General features: G+C 41.6%; 1 protein-coding gene across 2 annotated transcripts in view; it reads left to right on the top strand.

Moving 5' to 3' along the window:
• LOC309565656 (uncharacterized protein C16orf46 homolog) overlaps positions 1-19,361 on the top strand; it is a 31,750-nt gene extending 12,389 nt beyond the window's left edge. For both annotated transcript variants that reach the window (XM_082270610.1, XM_082270609.1), the window contains exons 2-3: positions 4,321-4,537; positions 18,314-19,361. In XM_082270610.1, the coding sequence (XP_082126736.1) occupies positions 4,343-4,537; positions 18,314-19,303 (1,185 nt within the window). In that variant the 5' untranslated portion in view covers positions 4,321-4,342 and the 3' untranslated portion in view covers positions 19,304-19,361. The remainder of the gene's footprint in view (positions 1-4,320; positions 4,538-18,313) is intronic.
• The last annotated feature ends 6,226 nt before the right edge of the window (positions 19,362-25,587 follow it).

The raw sequence follows: 25,587 nt of genomic DNA, 5'->3' as shown, positions 1-25,587 counted from the left end.
AGGAATCACATAGCATTTATTCTTATAGTTCAGAATATTTAGTGTTTAAAAGATGTAGCATGTTATTAAATAACCTGCTGACACCCCGACGTGATCCCACATTGTGACAGTGGGCGGGGGTCCTCTCCCTGCACCCGCTGTCACAATTCGGAAAACAGCGCAGCCGTGTGCAGCCATTGAGGCTGACCGCTTGTAATTCTCAATATACTACGAGGGTGCTGGTGGTGAGCACACTGGTAGTTCATTGATCTTCCTGCAAATTAGTAACTGCCTACCCATATCAGAGGTAGAGGCAGACCGCTCAACTGACAGTCTGCAGGAGTCTGGCATTGCAGGATCAGCAGATTGCAGGTGCAATCCACTACAGGCTCCTAAGGGGGAGAAAAAAAATGAATAAATGCACATTTTTACCCCAGACCATGACACTGGCACCACAATGCTTGACTGTAGACGGGACACACTTGTCTTTGTACTACTCACCTGTTTGCCACCACACACGCTTGACACCATCTGAACCAAATACGTTTATCTTGGTATCATCAGACCACAGGACATGGTTCCAGTAATTCATGTCCTTATTCTGCTTGTCTTCAGCAAACTGTTTGCGGGCTTTCTTGTGCATCATCATTAGTAGAGGCTTCCTTCTGGGATGAAAGCCATGCAGACCAATTTGATGCTGTGTGCGGCGTATGGTCTGAGCACTGACAGGCTGACTTCCCACCCCTTGAACCTCTGCAGCAATGCTGGCAACATTTATATGTCTAATTCCCAAAGACAATCTCTGGATATGATGATGAGCACATGCACTTGAACTTCTTCGGTTGACCATGGCGAGGCCTGTTCTGAGTGGAACCTGTCCTGTTAAACCACTGTATGGTCCTGGCCACCATCCTGCAGCTCAGTTTCAGGGTCTTGGCAATCTTCTCATAGCCTAGGCCATCTTTATGTAGAGCAACAATTCCTTTTTTTTCAGATCCTCAGAGTTCTTTGCTATGAGGTGCCATGTTGAACTTCCAGTGACCAGTATGAGAGAGTGAGAGTGATAAAACCAAATTTAACACACCTGCTCCCCGTTCACACCAGAGACCTTGTAACACTAACAAGTCACATGACACGGGGAGGGGAAAAAAGCTAATTGGGCCCAATTTGGACATTTTCACTTAGGGGTGTATATGTGTGTATGTATATGTGTGTATGTATGTATGTATGTATGTATGTATGTATATGTGTATATATATATATATAATATGCAGAGGCTGGCTGAGTGGACTTTAACGCTGAGCTGCCACACATATTCGGGCCTTGGGAATGTTTTTCTGCGTCAAGACCACACTTGCTGCTTGTTCCCAGGACAGTGACCCAGCTGTCGCAGGTAGTTCCTGATCCCCTAATACTGTGTTAACCAGTCATAGTGGTCACATAAATGAGAAGCCCACCTCCACCTCCCAGCATTCAGATCCTGAGGGCAGCTGTGGTGGCAAAGGGTTAAAACCTATCTCTGGAATAATGCTCTCTCTCCTAGATGATTGCTGTAGTATAAAATAAAAAGAAGACCTGTCTTAATGCCCCATTTTACTCACACAAAGCTATGGTCACGTGACTGACGTCCCGAGTCTTCTCTTTTCCATTGTTTATCTCCTGCAGGGTCCTTTTTCAAGCGTTCACACCACTGCCTGCATATACATGGACATTTCCCATTGGCTCCCCAGTAGTGGGGTTCTCTCAGGATCCAGAAGAGGCATGATGTTGGCATGTGGGGAAGGTAAGAGACCGGACCATTTTCATACTGGATTAGCAATCTCCTGCACCCGGAAATGGCAGCGGCGAGGGACCTGGATGGGAGACATAGTTGAGTATATCTTGCTTCACCAGGTAAGACAGAAAAAAACCCTTTCAGTTAGGGTAAGAGGGGGTTTATATTTTGCCCTGAATAGGGCTTTAACCCATAAACATTTTTGACTTCTAAAAGTTGAAACTTGGTTTGTTGCCGTGAAGGCACTGTATCGTTGCATGATGCTACTAAAGACCTTTCAAGAAGCTTATTTACAATGTATAAAAATATCATTAGAATAGCATTGCCCCTACTGAACATTGTAAAAGAAGAACTGGAGTGCTATTGTAAATCCCACATATGCTGTGTTGTTGGCAGACATACAGAGACCGGAAAATTAGTTAGAGGAATTTCTAATGGCACTAAGCTTTGGTATTAAGTAGGTCACACTGCATGAACAACTGAGGAAATAAGTAAAGATACATGTATCCTGATACAGCATCTGACAATGAAACCGACCGCTCGACGGAGAAGGGGAGATTATGAGGGATTCTTGCAACCGCTTTATAATCCGGGGTGGATTCCTAAAAAAAAAACAGGGAGAAAATAATGTATCTGTGGTGAGTGTTAGCAATACATCAAAGCCCAGTTTTGTGTTCTAGTGCAAGCCAGAAAATAAACCAATTTTATTAGATGGTATGGGCAACACATACATTTTACTCTTCTGTAGTTTTATTATTCAGCTTCATTAATGTCTTCTTTAAAAATAACAATATTTTTTAAAAAACAAAGAGGTTTATACATATCTGCTCTGTGCAACAGAATTGCACAGAGCGGCCCCCGAACTTCCCCTTCTCGGGTACCCTGCCAGTGCTCCTGGCGCCTCTCCTCTGGCAAGTGCCCACATGAAAAGCCACTTTCTATGGGGGAACTCTTTTTTGGGTTCGCTCCTGAGCTTCCCTGTCTTCATTTGTTGACGCGAACAGCTGGACTTGGACCCGCCCCCTCCTCACTTGACAGCAGCGAAGCCAAGCTTGTGAGCTCAGTTAGTGAGGGGATAGAAGAGCAGCAGACGTGCACAGCGCTGGATCCAATGAGGGCTCAGGTAAGTAAAATGAGGTTAAGGAGGAATGCTGTTGCCCATACTGAATGCATTCAGGTAAAAAATATTTAGGCTTTAGAACCACTTTAAGACCCAACTCAAGGCTGGGCAGCCCCCGAGTTTCCGCGCCCCCCCCCCCCCCATTTTTCCAAGTGTCTTTTTAGCTAGTCACCTGCCAAGTCCTCTTCCTCCAGCTTCTTCTATTCAGCATTAGACGGTCCTCTCTGCGCTCCAAATGTGGTATAAGGGCCATTCTCTGCAGTATTTTGTCCAGTGGATTCAGGCTAAATGATACCCACCCCAGGACATGTGCCAATGATGGCCTGGGCTCACAGGAGGGGGGTTGATTGATGCTGGGCTTGGGTTGAGGAGCAGCCATGCCAGACAGAGAAGGATGCTGAGGACCCCACAGGAACATGGAGAGGGTGAGTGTTCTTCACAGAGTAAGGGGAGGCATTTAAAGAAATAAAACTGTAACTGGAGTCAGCCTTTAAGTACCCAACATTTGCAGGGCATTGAATTAGGAACACCATATATTGGGGTCCTGGGATCATTGTCTAGGGTACAAATTTCACATGCCTGCCAAGGTGGATGTACAGTAAATTATCAATCATCATTGAAAATAGGTCATACAATTAAAGTCTTGATTTAATGAAGAAATCTGGCAAAACACAAAGCTTACAGATGAATGGAAAATCCATTTAATGACGACTATTTTTTGTTTTGTTATTTGGGGTTCTTTTTAGAGGAAAGAAATGTTTACAAGCTTCATGGGTCTGTAACTGGAAAGCAAGCCTGCTTACACGATGTCTTTTTTCTTTAACTTCTGAAAATTGTACTTGCAATATCAGTTTTACTTAAAACCAAATCCCCCCACGTTCCTTTTTCCTTGATTATTGTATGATCTTTTTCTTAGATGCTTTAAATAGTATAAGTGGCAGGTTACAATCAGAATGAAATGGCAAGTGTGGATCATTCGAAATTATAAGGGAATATTCATGATTTTTATCCCTGCATATACAAGATACGGCTCCAGGGAGTCTTGTTGCTCACCTTTACTGACTAAGGGTGCTGGCTAAATGGGGCTGTCATTTTCTGACTTGCCAAATTCAAATAAAAAATTAAACACAAACTTTTTTTTCTTATCCTCTTAAAATGTTAATGTAAAATGGATGAATCCACAAAGTTCAAGCACTTTGCCGAGACCCTGGGAGACATAATCACAGAGGGTGATGTGCTTGTATTTAATGCCGTGTAAAAGTTTTTTGAGAAAAACAAAAATATGTCCCATTGTTCGTCTTTTTCTTTTTTCTATTTAAATTTATTTTTTGCTCGCAATGGAATTTTAGCTGTTATGGGTGTATTTTTTGTTTGCTATTGTCAAATACTCAATTTATCAGTAGTTTTGGCTAGTTCTGGTCACAAGCATTTTTCATTTGTGTTTCAGGATTACTTGAGAAGACAATCCAATGGCCATCCTAGATAATGACATACTGTTAGAAGATTTGCAAGATCTAGAGGAAATCCCAGGGAAAGTATGCTCCCCGTGTGAAGGGAAGCGGGGGAAGGTTTTAACTGAAGCACTTGTGGAGATCAGCGAGAAGATGTTATATGATGATCAGAAGTCAACGGAGCTAATAATAGGGACAGGATGGGAAGAAGCGGTAAGTAGACATCACATCTCCAAGTCCCAATTATAAAGAAAAGCCAATTTTGGTTAATAGGCTAGGTTAGGGAGGTAGACTATCTTAAGCCACTATAAACTGTAACACAACATTATCTGCATGGAACACTTTGCTGAATATAACTCTTCAAACATGAAACAGTGATTCAGTAAATGTAAGATAGAATAACTGTTGGTGTTTTGGATGTGATAACAAATCAGCTTCTAACTTTAATTTTCTAAGGATCATTAAAAACCTATTTAGGATAAGTTGACTGATTTCAGTAAGCAACAGCCAATTTACCTTTTAGACACTATGGGGGAGATTCACTAGAACTGGTGCACACAGAATCTGGTAAACCTGTGCATAGTAACCTATCAGCTTCTAACTTCAGCTTGTTCAACTAAGCTTTAATGATAAGGCCCCTTTCACACTGGCAGAGTCCACCAGCGGATCCGTGATGATCCATGTCTGCTTTGCATCAGCCCGCTGCCCTCTATGGACTGTCTGACGGACCGCCTGTCTGTTTTTCATCCGACTGTTATCTGATCTCATCTGCCATACAGATGAGGAACAGATCCCCCATCAGTCTGTTTTTAGCAGACTGGATTGGATGTTTGCAGGTGTCAACGAATACATGTCGATTGACATCCGCTGCTCCATAGAGAGCAATGGATAGTCCAATTGGGCCTGCCTGAAAAATTGACAGGTGGACCTGTTCGGTCTGTCCATGTGAAAGGGGCCTTCAACCTAGGAGCTAATTGCTTACTATGCACAGCTGCACCAGATTCTGTGTGCACCAATTTTAATAAATTTGCCCCTTTCAGTCATGAGGCCTAACGTCTTTTCCAGTTATTGGAAAATAGATTTTGGAGCCCATTCAAACCTATGTATGTGTTAATACATGGCGCTTTGTGTCTGCACATTCTTTTCCTATGGACCCCTAATGAGGTTCAACAGATCGAAAAACCTACCTGACCCTTTTTAACCAATGACCTGCTCCATGTGTGTTGTGGTGCACTAGTAAATCTCTAAAGGCTCAAACCTTCAGTATGCAGTCCCCTTTTATACTTACCTGAGCCCAATCTCAATCCAATGATGTGCATGAGAGCAGCAGCTCTCCCAGGTCTCTCTTCTCATTGTCTCACACAGCAACTGGAGCCATTGGCTCCTGCTCTGTAGTTACATAGTTAGGTTGAAAAAAGACACAAGTCCATCTAGTTTAACCAATTAAATAAAAGAATCATACAATCCGTCATACACAATCCTATACCCACAGTTGATCCAGAGGATTCACAACAAGCGAGCCATTGAGGAGAGACCAGGGGGGCTAAGCCACGCACTGTGTGTTAATGGACACACAGGGTGCGTCTTGGGAGCGAGCCTGAGGCTTGCAATTGGGGGCACTCAGCAGGGGGGAGAAGCCAAGACTGCCGGTGGGGGACTCAAAAAGAAGCGGACCATTGCACAGAGCAGGTAAGTATAACATGTTTGTTATTAAAAAAAAAAAAACAATTTCCTTTTTAGAATCACTTTAAAGTCAGGTGCATTGTTTTACTGTGTTGACCTATGTTGGGGGCCCATTAGGAATGAATGAATGCATGCATGCATGTACATTGTTTCTGTATTAACAGGCACAAAAACAGCCTTTCACGCTACAAAACACATCGAACACAGGCCCTTATTAGTAGGTGTTTGCATGTACTTTTTAATTCTTTCAAAAGTTTCTTTTGAAGGATTTCTACTAGTTCTCCAGGTCTAAAATTTGCCACACATGTAGTGTAAGAGCCTATTTTATTGGATTGTATAATCTCTTTGCAATCTTCTTTTAGATGTACCATCAAAAGGTGATGCATGTGACCAGCCTAAGTCAGTAATTTACCCCTTCTCATGGTATCCTACTGTGCAGCACAAGTCCATCAGTATATAGTAAAGAGTGTTTCACACTGCATTGTGGGATGGTGGACTTTGAGCCGGAGGTCTGACTTGAAACTAGCATAAGCAGTGTGTGCAAGAAGGAGTCCGGGAGCTTCTCAGGCCCACAGAAGCAGCTTTGCAAGGAATAAACACCCTCCACATTACCCCTTAACAGGGCTTTTTTTCCTCAGAAAATAGGTACAGGAACTCAACCACGAGACACACACACACACACACACACACACACTCCAAACTGCATCAAATAGTGGGTGTGGCCAAATTTCACTAAAAGTGGGAGGGTTTTAAAGAGGCATTAAATACCCGAATTGTATTGCGTACAGAGTGCAAAGTTCGGGGAGGGGGGGGTTACAAATAGAGTGCAGAGTTTGGGGGTGCAATACGTACAGAGGGCAGAGTTCAGGGGTGCGCTGCATACATAGCACAGAGTTCAGTCTTCTTCTACAGTGGATTACCTCTGCAGCTCCTATCCACAATCTCACTTTCAGCCCTCTTCAGCGCTCACCGCTGCATGCAACCCCCACTCCAATGCCCCCATCTTCTCCCCACTACCTCTAAAGCTCTGCCATCTTCTATGTCTTACTTTTGTTGCTTTAAGCAGAAGCACCCAGCCGGGCCTAGTACTTCCCCGCACACTGTAGTTGGCTCTGCCTCTCTCACTTTCAGGGAGATCATCCACTGGGGTTGTCGGCATCTGCATCTCCCTTGTCCCCATCCTGCACTTAGCGGGAGACACTCGGGAGATCAGATCTGTGGGAGCCGTTGGGAGACAAGCTGTCACTTGTAAACCCAGAAGCCGGACTTCTGTGTTTACAAGTGATAGTGATGAGCAGGAAGCAGAGGGCCAGAACCAAAAGTGGTGGAACTGAGTTCCACCAAGTTCCTGCTAAAAAAAAAAAAAAAAAAAACCCTGCCCCTTAATATAATAGCACTGACCTCAAATCAGACAATAACAGTTTTCTTATGTTGAATGTTGTGACCTACACTAGGCTAGACACTGCTACTCCTTACAGGAGCTGCTGTACTGCTCATATCCAGCTTTTTACTATTAAAGTGTTATTAAGCCCCAATGTGAAATGTAATATTTGAAGCACCACCTGGCACACCGCCTGGGTGCCTCCGCCAAACACAGTGCCTTCTGCCCTCCAAACCCTTCCACCAGACCTATAGCTAATACCAGCTCTTTACCCCAAGCATCGTACACAAACAAGATGTTGAGGTAAAAAAACAAAGGAATCCCTTTATTGAAAAGAAATACAGATTTTTATACACTTCAAAAAAGGGGGGAGTTACCACATGATCAATAAAAACAAATATCACACATTGGGTAAACATCCCACAATGGTTAGGTAACAAGATAAAGTTGACACAAGATTGGCAACAGAGAGAAACAATAGGCGACTCAATTACCAATGGGAATTCACACACAATGGGGACATTACACAATGGGAGAACACTTATAGTGTTACTAAACCCAGGAGCCTGCATTCACTATATCTGGTCTTCCACAGTACATGAAAAAGCAATTATTTTAGTAAATATAAACTGCTAATTACTTTTCTCATCAGCAGTTTATAGCAGTCTTGCGACTATCAGTGTCTGGTAAAACTTTTAGGAGTTTTTATTCTCCCCTGATTGTCCTATGAGGCTGCAGGACCCCTGACCCTCTGCCTGGACAGTGCTGATTTCTCCCTGTGCTGATCATATGCACCCTCTCAAGAAAAAAAACTCTTTAGCAATGCACATTAAACTGAGCATGTGCAGCCTGTCTTCAAGGCTCTGTACTCTCTGGAGTTAAATTGGTGACAGTAAAAGAAGGGGAGGATCAGAGAAGACAGGATCATACAGCCTTTTTACACAATGCAGAGGATTAACCCCTTAGGTTCCACAGTGAATATAACAAGCATGCTTTACTGCATATACAGACTGATTTTACTGTTGTGGGTAGGGTTGCCACCTCATCCCTTTAAACCAGGACACATTATAATTACACAGGTTCTTAGGCTAATATAATACACATAAGGCGCTAAGTGAGTTTAATTATCACCTTAATCAGCCACAGAACCTGTTTAATTAATGTGTATCCTGGTTTAAAGGAATGAGGTGGCAACCCTAGTTGTGGGTTTAGTAACAGTTTAATAGTAAACACATAACACCTTACTAAACAGACTACACATAACAGCAGGAGAACCTAGCATTAGGTTGTTTTGAACCAATTCTAATCTTCTGCTTTGAGTCTAGGAGGGGGTCAAAGCAGTCAATGCTGGTTTGGTCTTTTGATTCTATACCTCAACAAAACAGATCTGTAGCTGGGTCATCCAGTGCTCAGATTCTGTGTGTTTCAGGAAGACATGGACTTGAATATGAAGTAAAACTACTCTAACGGTCCCCCAGGCACACACCTTTAAAAAAAATATATTCCCCCTCAAATGCCAAGGCCTGTAGCCAGTAGGAAAGAGGCTAGCCTGCAATCCCTTTCAAAAGCCCCTGTCCCGGTTGGGTCTGTCACGGAATATATACCAGCATACAGGATCTACCATGTTTGCTCTTGCCTCTCTTTCTGCGTCACTTGTTTACATTTTGCTTTAGAAGTTTCTGGCTTCACCATTTCTATCTTGGGGATGGCTCAACTGCTTTGCAGGATCCCATGGGGGCCTCCTTACATGTGCCCCTCAGCCTGTGACAAGATGCATGCACCTTGTCGTGGCTCTAGAAATGGGGTGGTCATGTGGCCATATTTTGACAACTAAGATGTGCATGCATTGTTTTATCAAAGGGGATAAGCTACTGTATATACCGCTATCAGGGGTGGGCATGTGCTGTGTGATGAGTGAGAGTATGTACAGGTATCTTGGGAGGGACTGGGATGGGCATGCACTATGCAATCAGTGATAGTATGTTGAGCTTAAGTGGGCAGGCCTGGGAGGGGGAGCAGACGTGCACTGTGCTGTCAGTGGGATGAGGGACCAAGTACTGTGACGTGAGCAGTCATGTGATCTATACAGTATTCACTCCCTTTCCTCCCCAGGTGGAAGTTCAAGCTAGCAGCAGAGATTAGTAGAGGAAAATGACAAGAATAACTAAGACACATGGGAATATATTCTCCAAAAAAGTTGATGTTGTAAATTGCCTTGTAAGCAAATATTTTCTTGTCCAATACAATTTTATTGGAGATTTAGAGAATAATTGACAAAAGCAAAAGATAAATGCAATAAGTTTCTTATACATGACAATTTATTAACATTGGTAAGATTTCATTTGACAATGCATCAAAACAAATTGCCAACTGTGCAATGGCACAGAGCAACTAATGAGAGACTCAATAAAAGCATTTTTTGGTTCAGTAAAGACTCTGAAAATGGCATATGAAATTGAATAAAACCGGGGGCGAAAAAGAAACCGGCAGAGGAAAAATTTGAGTGATGAGGAACGAGACGGACTGGGGAGGGAAAGAGTAGTCCTGTACATAATAATGGTGGTTTCTATAGTTCCAATAGTCGACGAGTAAAATCTTGTGGGAGGTAGTTCTAAAAACCCACGGTTCCTAGACTTCACGAAAATTAGACATACTGTATATATTGCCCTGAAGCCTAGCAGTGAGTTTCTTATTGAGTGCCAAGTGAGTTTCTCATTGAGGGTCCAATGAACCCAGGATTCAACCTGGAAAAAGGATAGGCGTTTTGAGAGCCATGCTTTCACATTTACCTTCTTTGTGGCTGTAAGGATATGCATCATGAGAGTAAACTGAGATTTGGGCAACCCCTCCATTTAATGAGGGCTTCAAGCAAGCTCATTGGCAGTGCTTCACGAAAAAGGGTTTGCATAATGCTATCTATCTGTCATCGGAGCCTCTGCACCACTGTGCAGGACCACCAGGTATGAATAAAGGAACCCGTCTCCGAACAGCCACAAAAGCAATGTGTGGAAACCTTAGAGGTAATGTGAGCTAGCCTAAGCTAGACCATGTACCACCAAAGCAGTACTTTGTAGCTCGTTTCCACCACCATAGCTTTGTGGGAGCAGTATTTTATGGTGGCCTGGATTTGATACCAATGTTCATGGTCCAGGGTCAATTGTAGATCTCATTCCCACTTACTGACATAATTCAAGGGTGCTGTCAATTGTTTCAAAGTTCAAGTCCTGTAAAGTAGAGAGATCAGCCCTGCCAAATTGTGGTCATGTTTGCATGGAGACTCAAAAGTTGTTAAGGTTAAAGCATCTCCCATTAAGCTCAGCATTGATGACACAGTGGGGTCAATTCACTTAGGCTGGGTTCACACTAGCTGTGACTGTGGCTCACAGCAGGGGGTCTGGTGTGTCCCTATTCTCCGTTTTTAGGTGCGAATCGGGTCTGAATATTTGGCTGCATTCGCACCTGAAACAGACCAGAAGACGCACAGGTCCCTTTTCCAGTGCAGACCGTGGCCACCAAACTAAATTTTGGATGGCGGCTGGACCTCCGACCTATATCTCAGCTCGAGCTGAGATATATGTCTGAGGTTCAGCCGCCATCCTAAATTTAGTATGGTGGCTTTCACAGTAAGTGCATTACCATTATCTGCACTAGTTGTGTTGCACTTTATGGACCTTGCGTAAAGTGATAGTATTCTCCGCTTTTTAATTTTTACCTACAGGTAAGCCTATAATAATGCTTACTTTTAGGTGAAATTAATATCTCTTAAACCTGCACGGTTTAGGAGATATTCACCCTGCATACAGCCACTGACACCAGCGGCACATGCACTCTGAAGGTCCGGCGTATCTTGCTGGACCTTTAGAGCTCCTTGCTGGATAGTGAACTCCCGAGCGCATGCGCGGGAGTGACGTCATTGCGGCTTCCGCCACACACAGTGGAAGAGACGCCAAGGGAACATGGCGTATTTCATAATGTGCTAGTATGCGATGCATACTAGCACATTATGCCATTGTCCTGCAGGGTTTTGTTTTTTGGGGGGGGGGGGTACATTAAGGATTTGTACCAGTATTTTGTTTTTTATTCTGACCACTGACTTTCGGTTCAGTGAGTTAGTGTTTTCATTTTTTTTTTTTTTTTTTTCTTGTACCATTTGTTTTTATAAATACTACACTATGAGATTTTTTTCTCATGCTTGGTGATTTATCCTTCATGATCGGCTTGAATACCCTGTGTGATGACATTGTTTTGAAAGCGCGGGTGCGCACAAATCTCTGTTGATGACACCACTTCCAGAGAGATATCATATTAATATCATTGCATGTTTGCTGTCCTTGCTGTCCTATAATTTAGACCGCATATGTTTCTGGTGAGTTCGCATTTTTACTATCTGGTGGAGGATATCACCGTCGTGACACCTGAGTTATTATTGAGCATCGGGAACTACAGCATTATGTTTCACTTGGACTCTTGCAAATGGACTCTATTAGGCTTATGTTCTTCTTATATTTATGATTTGTTTGTTTTACATTTAGTTTTGTGATGCGTTATATTATATTTAATTTTATAGCGCTGTAACCTGTTGTTGATTGTTCACTGATAGTGTTGGTATATTTATAGTTTGCATGCTGCTGATTTCACTACTTTTTGTGGCGCTGACATACTATTTTTCTACCATAAATAATAACACATTTTTTTTGGTGAATTGACTACTTTTGAGATCTTTTTTTTTTTTTTTGGGTTATTTTAATGCAAAAACGAATGCGGAATTTTCTCTTAGTGAATTGACCCCCTAATGTTTGAACTGCAGATACCAAAATAGTTCAGCAAAAGGTAAGTTGTACAATCTCTGGAGGTCAGCAAAAGATTTGAATCCTTTGGAGGTCAATAAAGAGTGAAAGCCTGTTACCTCCTGAAGCTTTACAGTGTTTGAAGACCCAGGGGATTCAAAAGCCGGCCATGAAGGAGGGGTTGCAAATGATAAGCAGTAGGTGAGGGGAGAGTAGACCTCCCGAATATTTAATACTGTCTCAAAGATAAGCAATTATTTGAAAATAAAAAAGAGGTGGGTTTAATGCTACTTTATCTATACTGGTGATCTCATCTCTCTAAGTGCCTGCCTGCTAATGGGCTATCAGGGCTGCCGCTAGAAATCCTGGGGCCCTTATATAAATCGCCAGTAGTGCTATACCAAGTTGACCAAGATTCTCCATTGAGGACAATGTTAAAAATCGGGAGTAGTGCTATGCCAAGGTGACCAAGATTTCCCATTGAGGCCAATGTTAAAAATTGGGAGTAGTGCCATACCAAGCTGTCCATAGTAGCGAATAAATGTAAATGCCTCTGTATTGCACCTCTTCCCAGCTGCTACAACCTCTGCAACACACACACCTCTCCTCTGCCCCTTATCTTCCCCAAAGGTCCCCCATCTTCCACATGATTACCTTTCTAAAATACCTTTCTGTTGCTGGCTGCCATATCTTCCTTCTCCTTCTTCCCTATGCACGTGTTGCTTGACATAGGGGGCGGGTCTGAGTAGCAGTCCCGCCCATTACCGACATCACAGCGTGAATTTGACAGGTGCAGTCTCTCATTGTGGCACCCAGCTGGTTTGTTAGCCAATCCCTGGCTGTTCTAAATGTTCCCACTGCTGCAGGTCCTTCTGAGCTAGAAGGTATCATTTATCACCAGAATTATGCCGGTCCTGCCCAGGTTGGGAGGTATGCTGTCATCCTACCGATCTTCCAGCTGTCCGGGCCCCCCTATGTGCCGGGGCCCCATACAGGAGTAATGGCTGTACCCCCCTGATGGCGGCCCTGTGGGCTATCCATTGATGTCTGTTGTAAAAAGTTATATATGCATTAAGACAGTGGTTCTCAACTCCTGTCCTCAGGACCCACTAACAGGACAGATTTTAGGTATTACCTTGGGGAGATGCAGACTAGAATACTGCAATCACTGAGCAGCAAATGATATCACCTGTGATGTATTTCAGTTATCTTGCAAACCTGGCCTGTTAGTGGGTCCTGAGGACAGGAGTTGAGAACCACTGCATTAAGGCCTCATGTACACTGGACGTTTAAAAAAACCTCTTCTAAAAGCTGGAACTTGACAGCTTGTAAAAAAAGTAAAAAAACATCCGTTTGCCATGGCACGTTTACCAACATTCATGAGCGTTTTAGTTTTGAAAGCGTTTTTGCAGATAACAGATTTTACTGACCCAAATCTCTCTCTGTCTCTCTATGCCAATAAACGTTTCTACCGCGTTTGGACATGTTTGCAAGCTGTTAGAAGCATTTGCCCTTCCAAATGCCTATAAACTTTAGTCCTGAACGCATTTTTTTTGCTTTCAAGAAAATGCCTCTAAAAGCAACTGCCTCCTAACATCTATGAAAAAACTTTTTTTTTTTTTTCCTCTCTCTTTCCTATTCCAAATGCCTATAAACGTTTCTTCCACGTTTGGATGCGTTTTAAAGCTGTTAGAAGCATTTGGTGTTTCAAATGCCTATAAACCTCCTTCCTGAATGCATTTTTTTTGCTTTCAAGAAAATGCCTCTAAACACAACTGCCTCTAAGCGTTTATAAAAAACCTGTGTACATGGACAGATAAGATAACATATAGGAGAGTTCAGGGGCTGCTGAGAAAAACCGCCTAACTGCTCCTAAAGTCCGTTTATGAGCAGCAGTGTACATGAGGCCTTAATGGTGCTCCCAGAAGTGGCAGGAGGTGCTTGACCCTGTGTAAACAGCAACATCAGTAAACGATCTGAATTAAAGTGGTTGTAAACTCTTACATATACCCATTGAATATCACAAACAAGAACCCTAACTGGGGGAAAAAACAGCACTTCAATATCAGGTTTGACAGGTAAACATGTCCAGGGTAGATAATCTGCAGCTGAATTGTCCAAGGGGACAGGACTACTAGCAATATAAACAACACCCATAAAGCACATGCAAGCTAATGGATAGATAGGGGGCAGGTGAGCCTGAAAGTAGCCCAACCCTCCTAAAGGAGACACTAGATGCCTTTGCTGTTGTGCTATTGGCTGGGCGTCTATTGTGCCCCCAAGTACCTTTAGGAGGGTTGGGCTACCTCTAGGCTCACCTGCCCCCTATCTATCCATTAGCTTGCATGTGCTTCCACTGTGGAGACTCTCATAAATTTACAAGAGTTAGGACTGCAGGAAATACAGGGTGCCGTGGAGTGGCCCTGCAGCTTACACATGCATTTGCAAATGTGTGCTAACTAAACCCCTGTTTTGACGCAAACTGTTAGACAGGTTCATTTAGTTGGTAAGAAACCTGGTTAGCAAATTGAACTGGGAAATTTTAATCGGTATTTGTCTCATATTGGAAGGTTAATAGAGTCCTGTTTTAAATTGGCTTTAGTATGTATGTGCGTGTATGTATTTAAGATAGGGCCCTCCAGATTGTTAGCTCCTTGAGGGCAGAGTGTGATGTGAACGTACAGCAATGTAAAGCACTGCGCAAATTGTTGGCGACATGTAAATTAGCTGTAATAAATAACTATTCTTATTTGATCTGATGATCTGTGGTCAGATCTATCTATCTATCTATCTATCTATCTATCTATCTATCTATCTATCTATCTATCTATCTATCTATCTATCTATCTATCTATCTATCTATCTATCTATCTATCTATCTATCTATCTATCTATCTATCGAAGATTAGGAGCCTAAAATGCACTTCTCCGTAATGATAAAAAAGATATGTCACTTTTTTAAGGTGCTATCTATTTTGTCAACTCTTCCATTTTGCAAATTACTTCAGTCTTAAATTAATTGAGGTGTTGATCGTATCTTTGTCTTCTTCTAATAGGCTGTCACAAACCTGAACCTTCTTAGCTATTTTATTATGTGGATTTGTAGCCCAAAAGATAGATTTGGGAATCTAAAGGGATTTCTACCTTTGTAACATGTTTGAGGAACTCTGTTACAATCTAATATTGTTCGGCAAACTGTATATCCACCAAGAGTTCATAAGACTACTATTCTCTCTGCATCCCTTATTATTACTATTGACTAACCCCCTTACACAGTCTAACAATGACATTAAACAAAGCAATATATGAAACACTAGGAAGCGCTCCTAAATAAGCTTAGAATATAAAAGAAGAGGGTAAGAGGGTTTAGATACACCAGGTGAGGGATATAAGCATTTAGGTCAAATTAGCATGACCTGGAGAGAGTCACGAGATGCTGACCTCTGCTTTCAGTCTGCTCCACCATCTGAAAGTTATCCATTAGCGAAAACTTTGTTACAATCTGTTCTCATATTGCTACTGACTACAAAACCCTTTTTTTATTATTCTGTGTGCACAAATATTTCTCCCCCAAGGGATTTGTTCAAAGGGGATAAAGAGATTCAGATGCATCATTTTTCTTTTCTAAATTTGATCTAAAGCAGCCTGAAAATAATATTGTGTGATCATAGAAAAGATATTGGCTGGGGTATTGCGTACATCCAAAATCAGCCACTGTGAAATTCTATTATATTAGAAATTCTTACAAAGAAATCCTTGTAAAGGTTCACTAGACCTAAAGGATAGTGTGTCTTCCATTGGAAAAGCAATAATACTTTCATTTATCCATTTTTATGATTTATTGTCAAACTATATATAAAGCTTTAGAGGCAGATTTCTAATCAGTAAACATAATAGGAGAAAATTATTTTTAGCAGAAGAGCTTACATTCAGATTGTAAGATATCCTGTTTTATGTGATTACTAATTAACTCATTTTTAGTCATTTTTTTATATATGTATATCATTTTTTTTAAATCCAGAAATTCTGTTTTTTGTGTTTTAAGTCAATAAATATTAAGTCACAATTGTGTTTTAAGTTAATAAGAAATTATATCATAATATTTATTTTTATTTTATATAACTGTTAGATCCATCACAGAATTCTTCATTAGCAGATCTTTGGCATTCTATTTCTATTCTATTCTATTCTATTGGCATGCGTTCATTTGCAAAAAGGGGGAATTTCCATCCATGCCTTCTGTATCTCTATCCAAAGGTGTGACTGGTCTGAATAGAGCCAGTCCATAAAGATACTACTTTAGGTTGTGCTGTTTCTTTACGTAATAGGTTTTCCAACCATAGACCTATAATTTAGATTGTTGATCTGCTGTGTGATACCATTTGCACCAATAAGCACTGGGATGGTATGACCTTGTAAACCAGTGTGTTACACTTCCTGGTTCAATATGTAGTCTCACCTTAGCCCACCAGCATCCAAGCAGCCCTGATGTTTTGAAAAGGAAACCCTCTTGTACATTCATTCTACCTTCTTTGGCTGTTTCAAGAGAATAGGGAAATGGGATAAGAGAGACCTCAAACTCTCCAATTGTAGAGGTACTCACTGGGAAGGGGGGATGGGATTGGGAGGAAAACTGGATTTTTGGGGTACCAATATCTAGGTGTTAGAGAAATTAACCGCTTGCCGACTGCTCACAGTATATTTACTGCGGCAGTCAGCCCCTCACAGGCAGAGTGACGTAGGTCTACGTCGCTCACCTGTGAGGCTCTGGGGAGCGAGCGCGCGCCCCCACACGGTCACGGACCCCCCCCCCGCGCGTGTGACCAGCGGACCCGATGTCCGCCGGTCACTCGGCGATCGGCGGGGGAGAGGGAGAATGTCAGGCAGCTTGTGTAAACAAGCCACCTGTCATTCTCCTCGCTGTAAAGACACTGATCACATGGATCTAGTATGTAGATCCTTTGATCAGTGTCCTTACAGCTCAAGCCACAGCCAATCACAGTAGAAAGCACGCCCCTAGGGACACACACAGCCCCTCCCTCCCAAATAAAGTTAACCCCTTCACTACCAGTGTATTTTTACAGTAACAGTGCATATGTATAGCACTGATTACTGTAGAAATGTCACTGGTAACCCCAAAAGTGTCAAAAATGTCAGTCAAGGGTCCGATCTCTCCACCGCAATGTCGCAGTACCGCAAAAAAAAATCGCAGATCGCCGCCATTACACGTTAAAAAAAAAACAACAAAAATGACAAAAATCTTTCCCTTTGTTAGTAAACGCGATAACTTTTGCGCAAACCAATCAAAATACGCTTTTTGCGATTTTTTTTACCAAACATATGTAGCTTAAAACAAATTGGCCGAAAATGTTAAAGTTTGATTTTTACATTTTTTTGGGGGGGAATTTCATATAAAAAAATGTGAAAAATATTGTTGTTTTTGCAAAATGTACGCTCTTTTTTTGTTTATAGCGCAAAAAGTAAAAATCGCACGGGTGATCAAATACCACCAAAAGAAAGCTCTGTTTGTGGGAAAAAAAGGACGGCAAATTCGTTTAGGTACATCGTCGCACGACCGCGCAATTGTCCGTTAAAATCACACAGTGCCGAATCGCAAAATACCTCCTGGTCGTTAAGCAGGAAAATCCTCCGGGGCTTAAGTGGTTAAGATATCATTGTTTAAAAAGACATATCTTTATTCAATATAAAATCAAATCCAAAAGACATACAAAATGACAATAATTGACAAAGATTGCATATAGTCAACGCAATTGATGACAGCTAAAAATTGAAAAGGATGTGGAAAATAGTCGGAATGTCTCCACAGTTTTTCTCTACATGTTTCGCGGACTGAGCCGCTTCTTCAGGAGAAAGGAATTTTTTAACAGAGTCTATTGGGTAAGACAAAACTAGGGTGAGAAACAAAGAAAAAAGCCAAGAAAAAACATAAATCTACAAGAACCAATCATGCAATGTATGAAGGTATTACCAATGTGTATGGGGAGAGATATTCATATTACCTGAAGTCATGTATGTGGATTATCCTAGGCACTCAATATTCTTTGGCTGTTTATAATTTACAGAACTGTTCAGTTAGGATATCAATGACTGATTGTTTTTGTTCCTTTGGCACTATAGGTTTGTGGTTGGGGCCCAGTTTCTGCTACGGCCTGCATGTACCCTGTTAAGAAACCGAAAAAACTTAAACAAATAGATGTCACAGACTGTCTCCTGTGCCTTGGCTTGTACTCTATACCAGACAATAAAGATGTGACGTCATCAGAAACAAAAGACACAATACACACTAACCATAAAGAGATTCCTGGAGCTGAACTGAGACAGGTCAGTACCATCCCTGCAGAGGAGGTCCTGCCCTCTGAGTTTACAGATCACTGCTCTTCTACTGCCATGGTTTCCACAACACAAACAGATTGTGATACAGTAAACCTATTATCCCCTGAAGAACAAAGACAAAACAAGGACAAGAATACACAAAGAATCTCATCTCCATTTACAGGCAAAGCCATTCCCATTTGTAAAAACTGTTATAATGTGAATGAATTCCCTATCTTAAGTTCACCAATCTTACTGCCACCTCTTAAAGTGACTGCTGGAATCGGGTACGCCGAACACATGGCAAGAAGAAGGGATTTTCTCATGCAACAGCTTGAAAAGCTTCCTTCAAAGGGTTCTGTAAGGGGCACTCTGAACGGTCACATCCTCAGTAATACAGATTTGAAGGCAGAGAGGAGACTCCTTGAAGCATTAACAGAACTTCCTCAAGAGCAGCTGAAAGTGCCAGAACACCTATCCTTTATCACGTCTTGCCTTCCAAAAACACCCGTCAAAGAGCTTGACTGCTTCCAATGGTCCAGGTCACCTGTAGAGCAAAAGCTGAATGCAACGAATGCCCAGCCGTCCATAAAGCAGATCATCAACTCCGCTCCTATAGGCTTCCTTCACACCAAAACAATACAGAACAAGCGCAATGTGCGCCAGGAAATAAGGCCTCTCGATGCAAGGTATAGAAGAGCAAAATCGGATACCACCCCGGTGCTTAGAAACACTATATTACCTTCTCTGACTGTCACACGGGTGGACATACCATCAAAGATTAAATTGTGCTAATCCATTGTCTTCCTTTCAGCATTAAATGCATTACATATGCGAGTACATATGGCACAAGCAAATACATATGGATTTTAGATAGAGCTCTGTGTACAAGTTTTTACATATGCCCTTGCTGAAAATTGCTGTTCTTGGCAAGCTTAGAGCAGCAGTGGGATGAAACCTTGCTGCAACCGGTGCTAAAAGTTTTACTTTCCCTTTTTTCCCTGTAATATCTGTCAAACTTTGCTTCAGCATGCAGGTGGTGCCATTCGCACATCTTTACCTTTCTGCTGGAATGGTCTTGCCAAACTTCTGAAAGAGTGCCAGTAAAACCCATGTTTAACAATGCTATTGCAGTGTATTTATTTCTAGTTTTAGAAATACTAAAGCTGAACTACGCCCATAGTGAAATTGAGAATTCAGTCATACAGCTCGCTTGTGATAATTATATTGGTCAATATTATTCCCTGTATTATAATTATCAACTTTGTGTGCAATAAGTACTGCCTAAAAAGCACACCTGTATCCAGGTGTTAATATGAAACTAAGTTATATTGCAAAGAAAGTTCCAGCGCTGACACTGCGGCACCTATACTGCGAGAAGTCCCAGACCAAATTGGTGCTGCTGCCAATGGAGTGCTGTAAGCCAGCCAGAAAAGTAACCAAGAAAAGAGAGCAGCACTGTCCAGATATTGATGTTATCTAAGTGCTGTATAAACAAGCCGATGGTTGTGAAAAACATTTAAAGCGGAGTTCCACCCAATTTAATAGGTTGAGATGTATGCAATCCCCTTTAAAAATGCTTTTACCAATGTAAACTATTTAATTCTTTTTTTTTTTTTTTTGGAAGGAAATAATTTTTTTCTTCTTTATTCATCCGCACTTCCGGGTCCGGCCGCCTATAGGTGATTACGTCACTAGGCGATTCGCAAGGGCTCCTTGGATAGCGGCGTCATGTATCCCAGCAGCCCTTTGCGAATCGTCTAGTGACGAAATCTTGCGTTATATCCAGACTGGCACCAGCTGTATGCAGGGATGTATTCCTTTCATTCTGCGCTCCGCCCCGCCTCCTCTCAGTGAGCTCTACGGGATGTAATGCTTTCAGTCCACTCTGTGCCCCGCCTCCTCTCAGTGAGAACGAACTGAAAGCATTACATCCCGTAGAGCTCACTGAGAGGAGGCGGGGCGGAGCACGGAATGAAAGGAATACATCCCTGAGTACAGCTGGTGCCGGTTGGGATATAATGCAAGATTTCATCACTAGACGAGGGCTGCTGGGATACATGACGCCGCTATCCCAGGAGCCCTTGCGAATCGCCTAGTGACGTAATCGCCTATAGGCGGCTGGACCCAGAAGTGCAGATAAATAAAGAAGAAAAAAAGGTATTTCCTTACAAAAAAATATATATATATATATATATATATATATATATATATATATATATATATATATATAGTTTACATTGGTAAAAGCATTTTTAAAGGGGATTGTGTACATCTCAACTTATTAAAATGGGTGGAACTCCGCTTTAATAAAGAATGTCAAGGTTTAAAATACAATAGGGTCAATAAAACCAATGCTGTACCAGACCGATGTATTCAGATGGTGATCAGCAATGACTGCTGGTCCATGGGGTGAGATGTATCCAAACCCCCTTGGTGGACTGGAGATGGAAAGCAATCCAAAGCGCTGTGTGGAAGCCGTGTACAGACGGGAGCCAAGCCGGTCCCGCCGGCGTTCACCGCATGACGTGTCAGCGACACAGAGGCAGGGTGGAAGTCTCGAACCCGGAACTGTAACCAGCCTGGAAAGCATGAAGAGAACGTTGCCGTGATAATGTTTCATGCACATGCGCTTTGTCAAGTTATGGAAAAGAGGGTAACGGACAGGCGTGGAACCACCAAGTGTCCTTTGCAGTCATTAACCCCTCACCACCTGCCAATGTCATTGAAGTTACATAATATAAATGATTAGTGGACTATTGCGAGCACATTTAAACACATCCATCTGGTACAGCATTGGTTTTATTGACCCTATTGTATTTTACATTTTGATGTTAATAAATGTTTTTCACATCCATCAGCTTGTTTATTTAGCACTTTGATAACCTCAAGATCTGGACAGCGCTGCTGTCTTTTCCTGGTTATGAAACTAAGTTAACTTCTTTGCTGGAAAAAAAATGTTTAAAGAATATTCCAGGGATCGGTATGTTATGCATAGTTACAATGGTCTAGCTTGAACAAATGTAAATATATATGACATACCTGGTGGATGCCACTGGAAGCTAAAAATGACTGAAATAGACACTTAGCACAATCACTATTCAGAGAATGCTTTACATTTTCTGAATGAATGCAAAGTGTTTTCTGATTGAACAAGGTGGGGAAACATGGCAGTGATGTCACTCTCTCAACCTAGTCCAACCAGAGAACGCTTTGCAAACACAAAATGCCCTGGGTACCATGAGTAGAAACTACTATGTGGCTGTGGTTGAATTATGGTAACAATGGGAGAGTCTTAAATGAAGATGGGAAGGCCTGAAAAAAAAAAGAGGAATATGTTCTTTTACAATAACAAATAATATACTGTATCTATGACACGGTATTCAAACTATATAACATGAAGACCTTAAAGTAGAAGTTCAATCAAAAACTAACTCTAAATCTACTGGCAGCTACATTTTAAGACTAATCTATCTAACCCTGCGAAGCAGAAATCGCTATACATACCTTTTCTGCAGCGGATCCGGCCCGGTTTCCAGCGGTGGATGCTGTGTAGAAGAGACAGCGGACAACGGCTAGGAGGTAACATCACCCATAGACTTACTATGGGGCGTTCCGTTGCCGGCTGCCTCTCCTACACATGTCTACACAGAGAAGCCACCGCTGACAGCTCATTATGAGACCAGATCAGTTGCAGAAAAGGTATGTATAGTGATTTTTGCTTTACAGAGTTAGATAGATTAGTCTTAGAATGTGGCTGCCAGTAGATTTAGAGTTAGTTCATTTTTGGCCGAACGTCTAGTTTAATAAAATATTCCTGTGACTTTATGTGAAGTCTTAAATTACTGCAAGTTTGCTCAGCTGAAGACAAGCAAATCTTGGCATACAATTCAAGTAACACTGTACTTCTCAGTGCAGTTCTCAAGCAAAAGCAATATGCATTTATGCCTCTAGGGGGCACTGCAGGGAAAAGGCTCCAGTTTTGCTTGTGGGCTCCATCTTATATGTCCTACAGTTGGGTGGCATACAGTAGATGATAGTTTCTGTCATCTCAGCCTTTAATTGATAGGTAAGAGGGTAAATTTGGCTGACAAATTAGATTATCTTTTTTAACCTTTGTTGACCAGGCCTTTTCTGGTACTTTTTGTTTATAAATTAAATTTGTATTTTTCGCTAGAAATGCTAGAAAACATAATAAATATATATATATATATATATATATATATATATATAATTTAGCAGAGACCCTAGAGAATAAAATGGCAATTGTATTTGCGCAGCAGTCTTTTAACCACTTAAGGACCAAGCCTATTTCTGACATGTTGTTTACAAGTTAAAATCAGTATTTTTTGCTAGAAAATTTCTTAGAACCTCCAAACATTATATGTATTTTTTTTAGCAAAGACTCTGGAGAATATATCGTTCATCGGTCGTTGCAATATTTTTTGTCACACCGTACTTGTGCAGCGATCTTTAAAACGCAATTTATTTGGAACAAATACATTTCACTGCATTTAAAAAAAAAAAATAAACGGTAAAGTTAGCCCAATTTTTTTGTAAATTGTGAAAGATGTTGTCACGCTTAAAGAATAGATACCTAACATGTTCCGAAGAGGAAGAGCAACTGTGTCTACTAGTGCCACCTACTAGTGCCCAACAGCGCCACCTACCAGTGAAGGTCAGTGCCACCTATTAGCGCCCACCGGTGCCTCCTATCAATGCATGACAGTGCGACCTATCAGTGCCAGTCAGTGCCCCATCATCAGTGTCACCTACCAGTGCCTACCATTGCCGTCTTATCAGTGTCCCCTATCAATGCCCAGCAGTGCTGCCTCATCAGTGCACATCAATGAAGGAGAAAACTTACCCGTTTGCAAAATTTTATAACGAACTATAAAAACTGTTTTTTTTTTTTTTTTTTTTTAAATTTTTGGTATTTTTTTGTTTGTTCAGCAAAAAATAAAAACCCCAGTAGTGATTAAATACCACAAAAAAAAGCTCTATTTCTTTTGAAAAAAAAAGATAATTTCATTTGGGTACAGTATTGCATGACCGCCGCAATTGTCATTTAAATTGCGACAGCGCTGAAAGCTGAGAATTGGCCTGGGCAGGAAGGGGGTTTAAGTGTCCAGTAGGCACGTGGTTAAAAATCTCCTTAAGGCGACACTTTAAAAAATGTTACAGGTTACCTGTTTAGAGTTACAGATTCTTGCACTAGAATTAATGTTCTGGCTCTAACAATCACAGCAATATCTCACATGTGTGGTTTGAACACGATTTACATATAGGTTTGCATGACCTACATATGCGTTCGCTTCTGTGTTTTTTTTTTGTTCTCTTATTTATTTATCCTTTTATTTTCAGACTGTCCTTTGTTCTTTTTATTTTTTTTTTATCACTTTTATTTCTATTACAAGGAATGTAAACCTACCTTGTAATAGAAATAAGAATGGGGTCAAAAAGACCCCAGATCTCTCATATACCTTTAAAAGCAAAAGAAACAATTTTTTTTTTATGACACCTTGACTTAAAAAAAAAATAAATAAAAATAAATCTCTTTAAGCCTGAGAACCGTAAGGGACGCCAGCGGTCACTTCCGGTTCTTCCACACTTGACTTCCTGCCTATCCATCCAGCAGACCTGATCGATGCCGGGTTTACCGGCAGCTCCGGTAAACTGCGAGTGTGTGGCAGATACACACATGGTCATGTACATTAGCGGTCTTCTTCAGGCTTTGGGGCGCGCATGCACGTGTCCCCTGCCAACCTGTGATGTGATTGGACACAGCACAAGTCTGGCAGCAGATTTCAGCCAAAACCTGCTGATCGGCTGTGTCCAATCACACGTAGAGTTCTGTGTTTACAAACACACAGAGCTCTGTGTGCAGTGAACAGCAAAGTGGCTATTTTCTTTCTCCCTGAAAAGCAGGGAGAAAAAAACAGCCAGATTAGTAAGTAAAAGCATCACACATTACACTTGTTGGCACACAGGTAACCACTTTTGTGCTCCCAGATTTTTTTTTTAGTATCTTTATTAATTTTCAACTATACAAAATATAAATACATTATTTACAATCTTTTTCACAATTCTCTTTCACTAATTTTTCAAACTCCCCCCAGTTATACTTCTTTCCCTTTTAACATAAATATGTTTATTCTCCTTTCTTTTGTGTTTTTTTTTTCTCTCTATCCCTTTCTTCCACTTTCTTTACCCCTTCCTCCTTGCCTCCTAAAGGGCCCACCAGTCCGGTGTATTTCTTTGAATTTTTAAACTCCAACCAGCCTCTCCAAATTTTTACAATTTCTTCTATTTTATCCTCTCCACAAGGATACAGTTCTTCCAAATTATAGATATAATCTGCCTTTTAACCGAATCTCTTACTGTTGGGCTCTTTGGTAACCAAAATTTTGCAGTCAGATCTTTTGCTGCATTTATTTGGTGAGATGTGAGCATATTCTTAAAATTGTTTTATTGTAAGTGTTATGGAATAAATAAGCTCCTGGATCTTTATGCATATTCATTCCCCGTAGCCGTTGTATAACCTTCTGCCAAAACCCTTGTATTTTTTGGACACTCCCACCAAAAGGCCGCATGCACCAGTCAGTGACGTCACAGGGGGCTGTGTCACCGGCGTCGTGATTGATGATGGATCTACACTAGGGGGCATTGGTTTTTTTTTGTTTTTTTTTAATAAAAGAATTGTCAAAAACTGTGTCTGTGTTTTTATTTATTTTTGACACTTTTTTTGGTGAATGAGTAGGGGTACAATGTACCCCATACTCATTCACAGTGGGGGGGCGGGATCTAGGAGCCCTCTTGTTAAAGGGGGGTTCCAGATGCCAATAAGCCCCCTGCCCATAGACCACCAAAACCACCGCCCAGGGATGTGGGGAAGAGGCCTTTGTCTCCATTTACATGGGGACAAGGTGCTTCAGGGTGGATTCCCCCCGCCCCAAAGCACCCCCCCCCATGTTGAGGGCAGATGGCCTGGTATGGCACTCTGCCTCCCCCCCCCCTTTCTAGCCTGCCAGGCTGCATGCTTAGATAAGGGTCTGGTATAGATTTTGGGGGGAGACTCC

This window comes from Pelophylax lessonae (genome assembly GCF_965119305.1).
Source record: "Pelophylax lessonae genome assembly, chromosome: 10".
NCBI lineage: Eukaryota > Metazoa > Chordata > Amphibia > Anura > Ranidae > Pelophylax > Pelophylax lessonae.
This window is presented reverse-complemented; position numbering and strand designations above follow the sequence as displayed.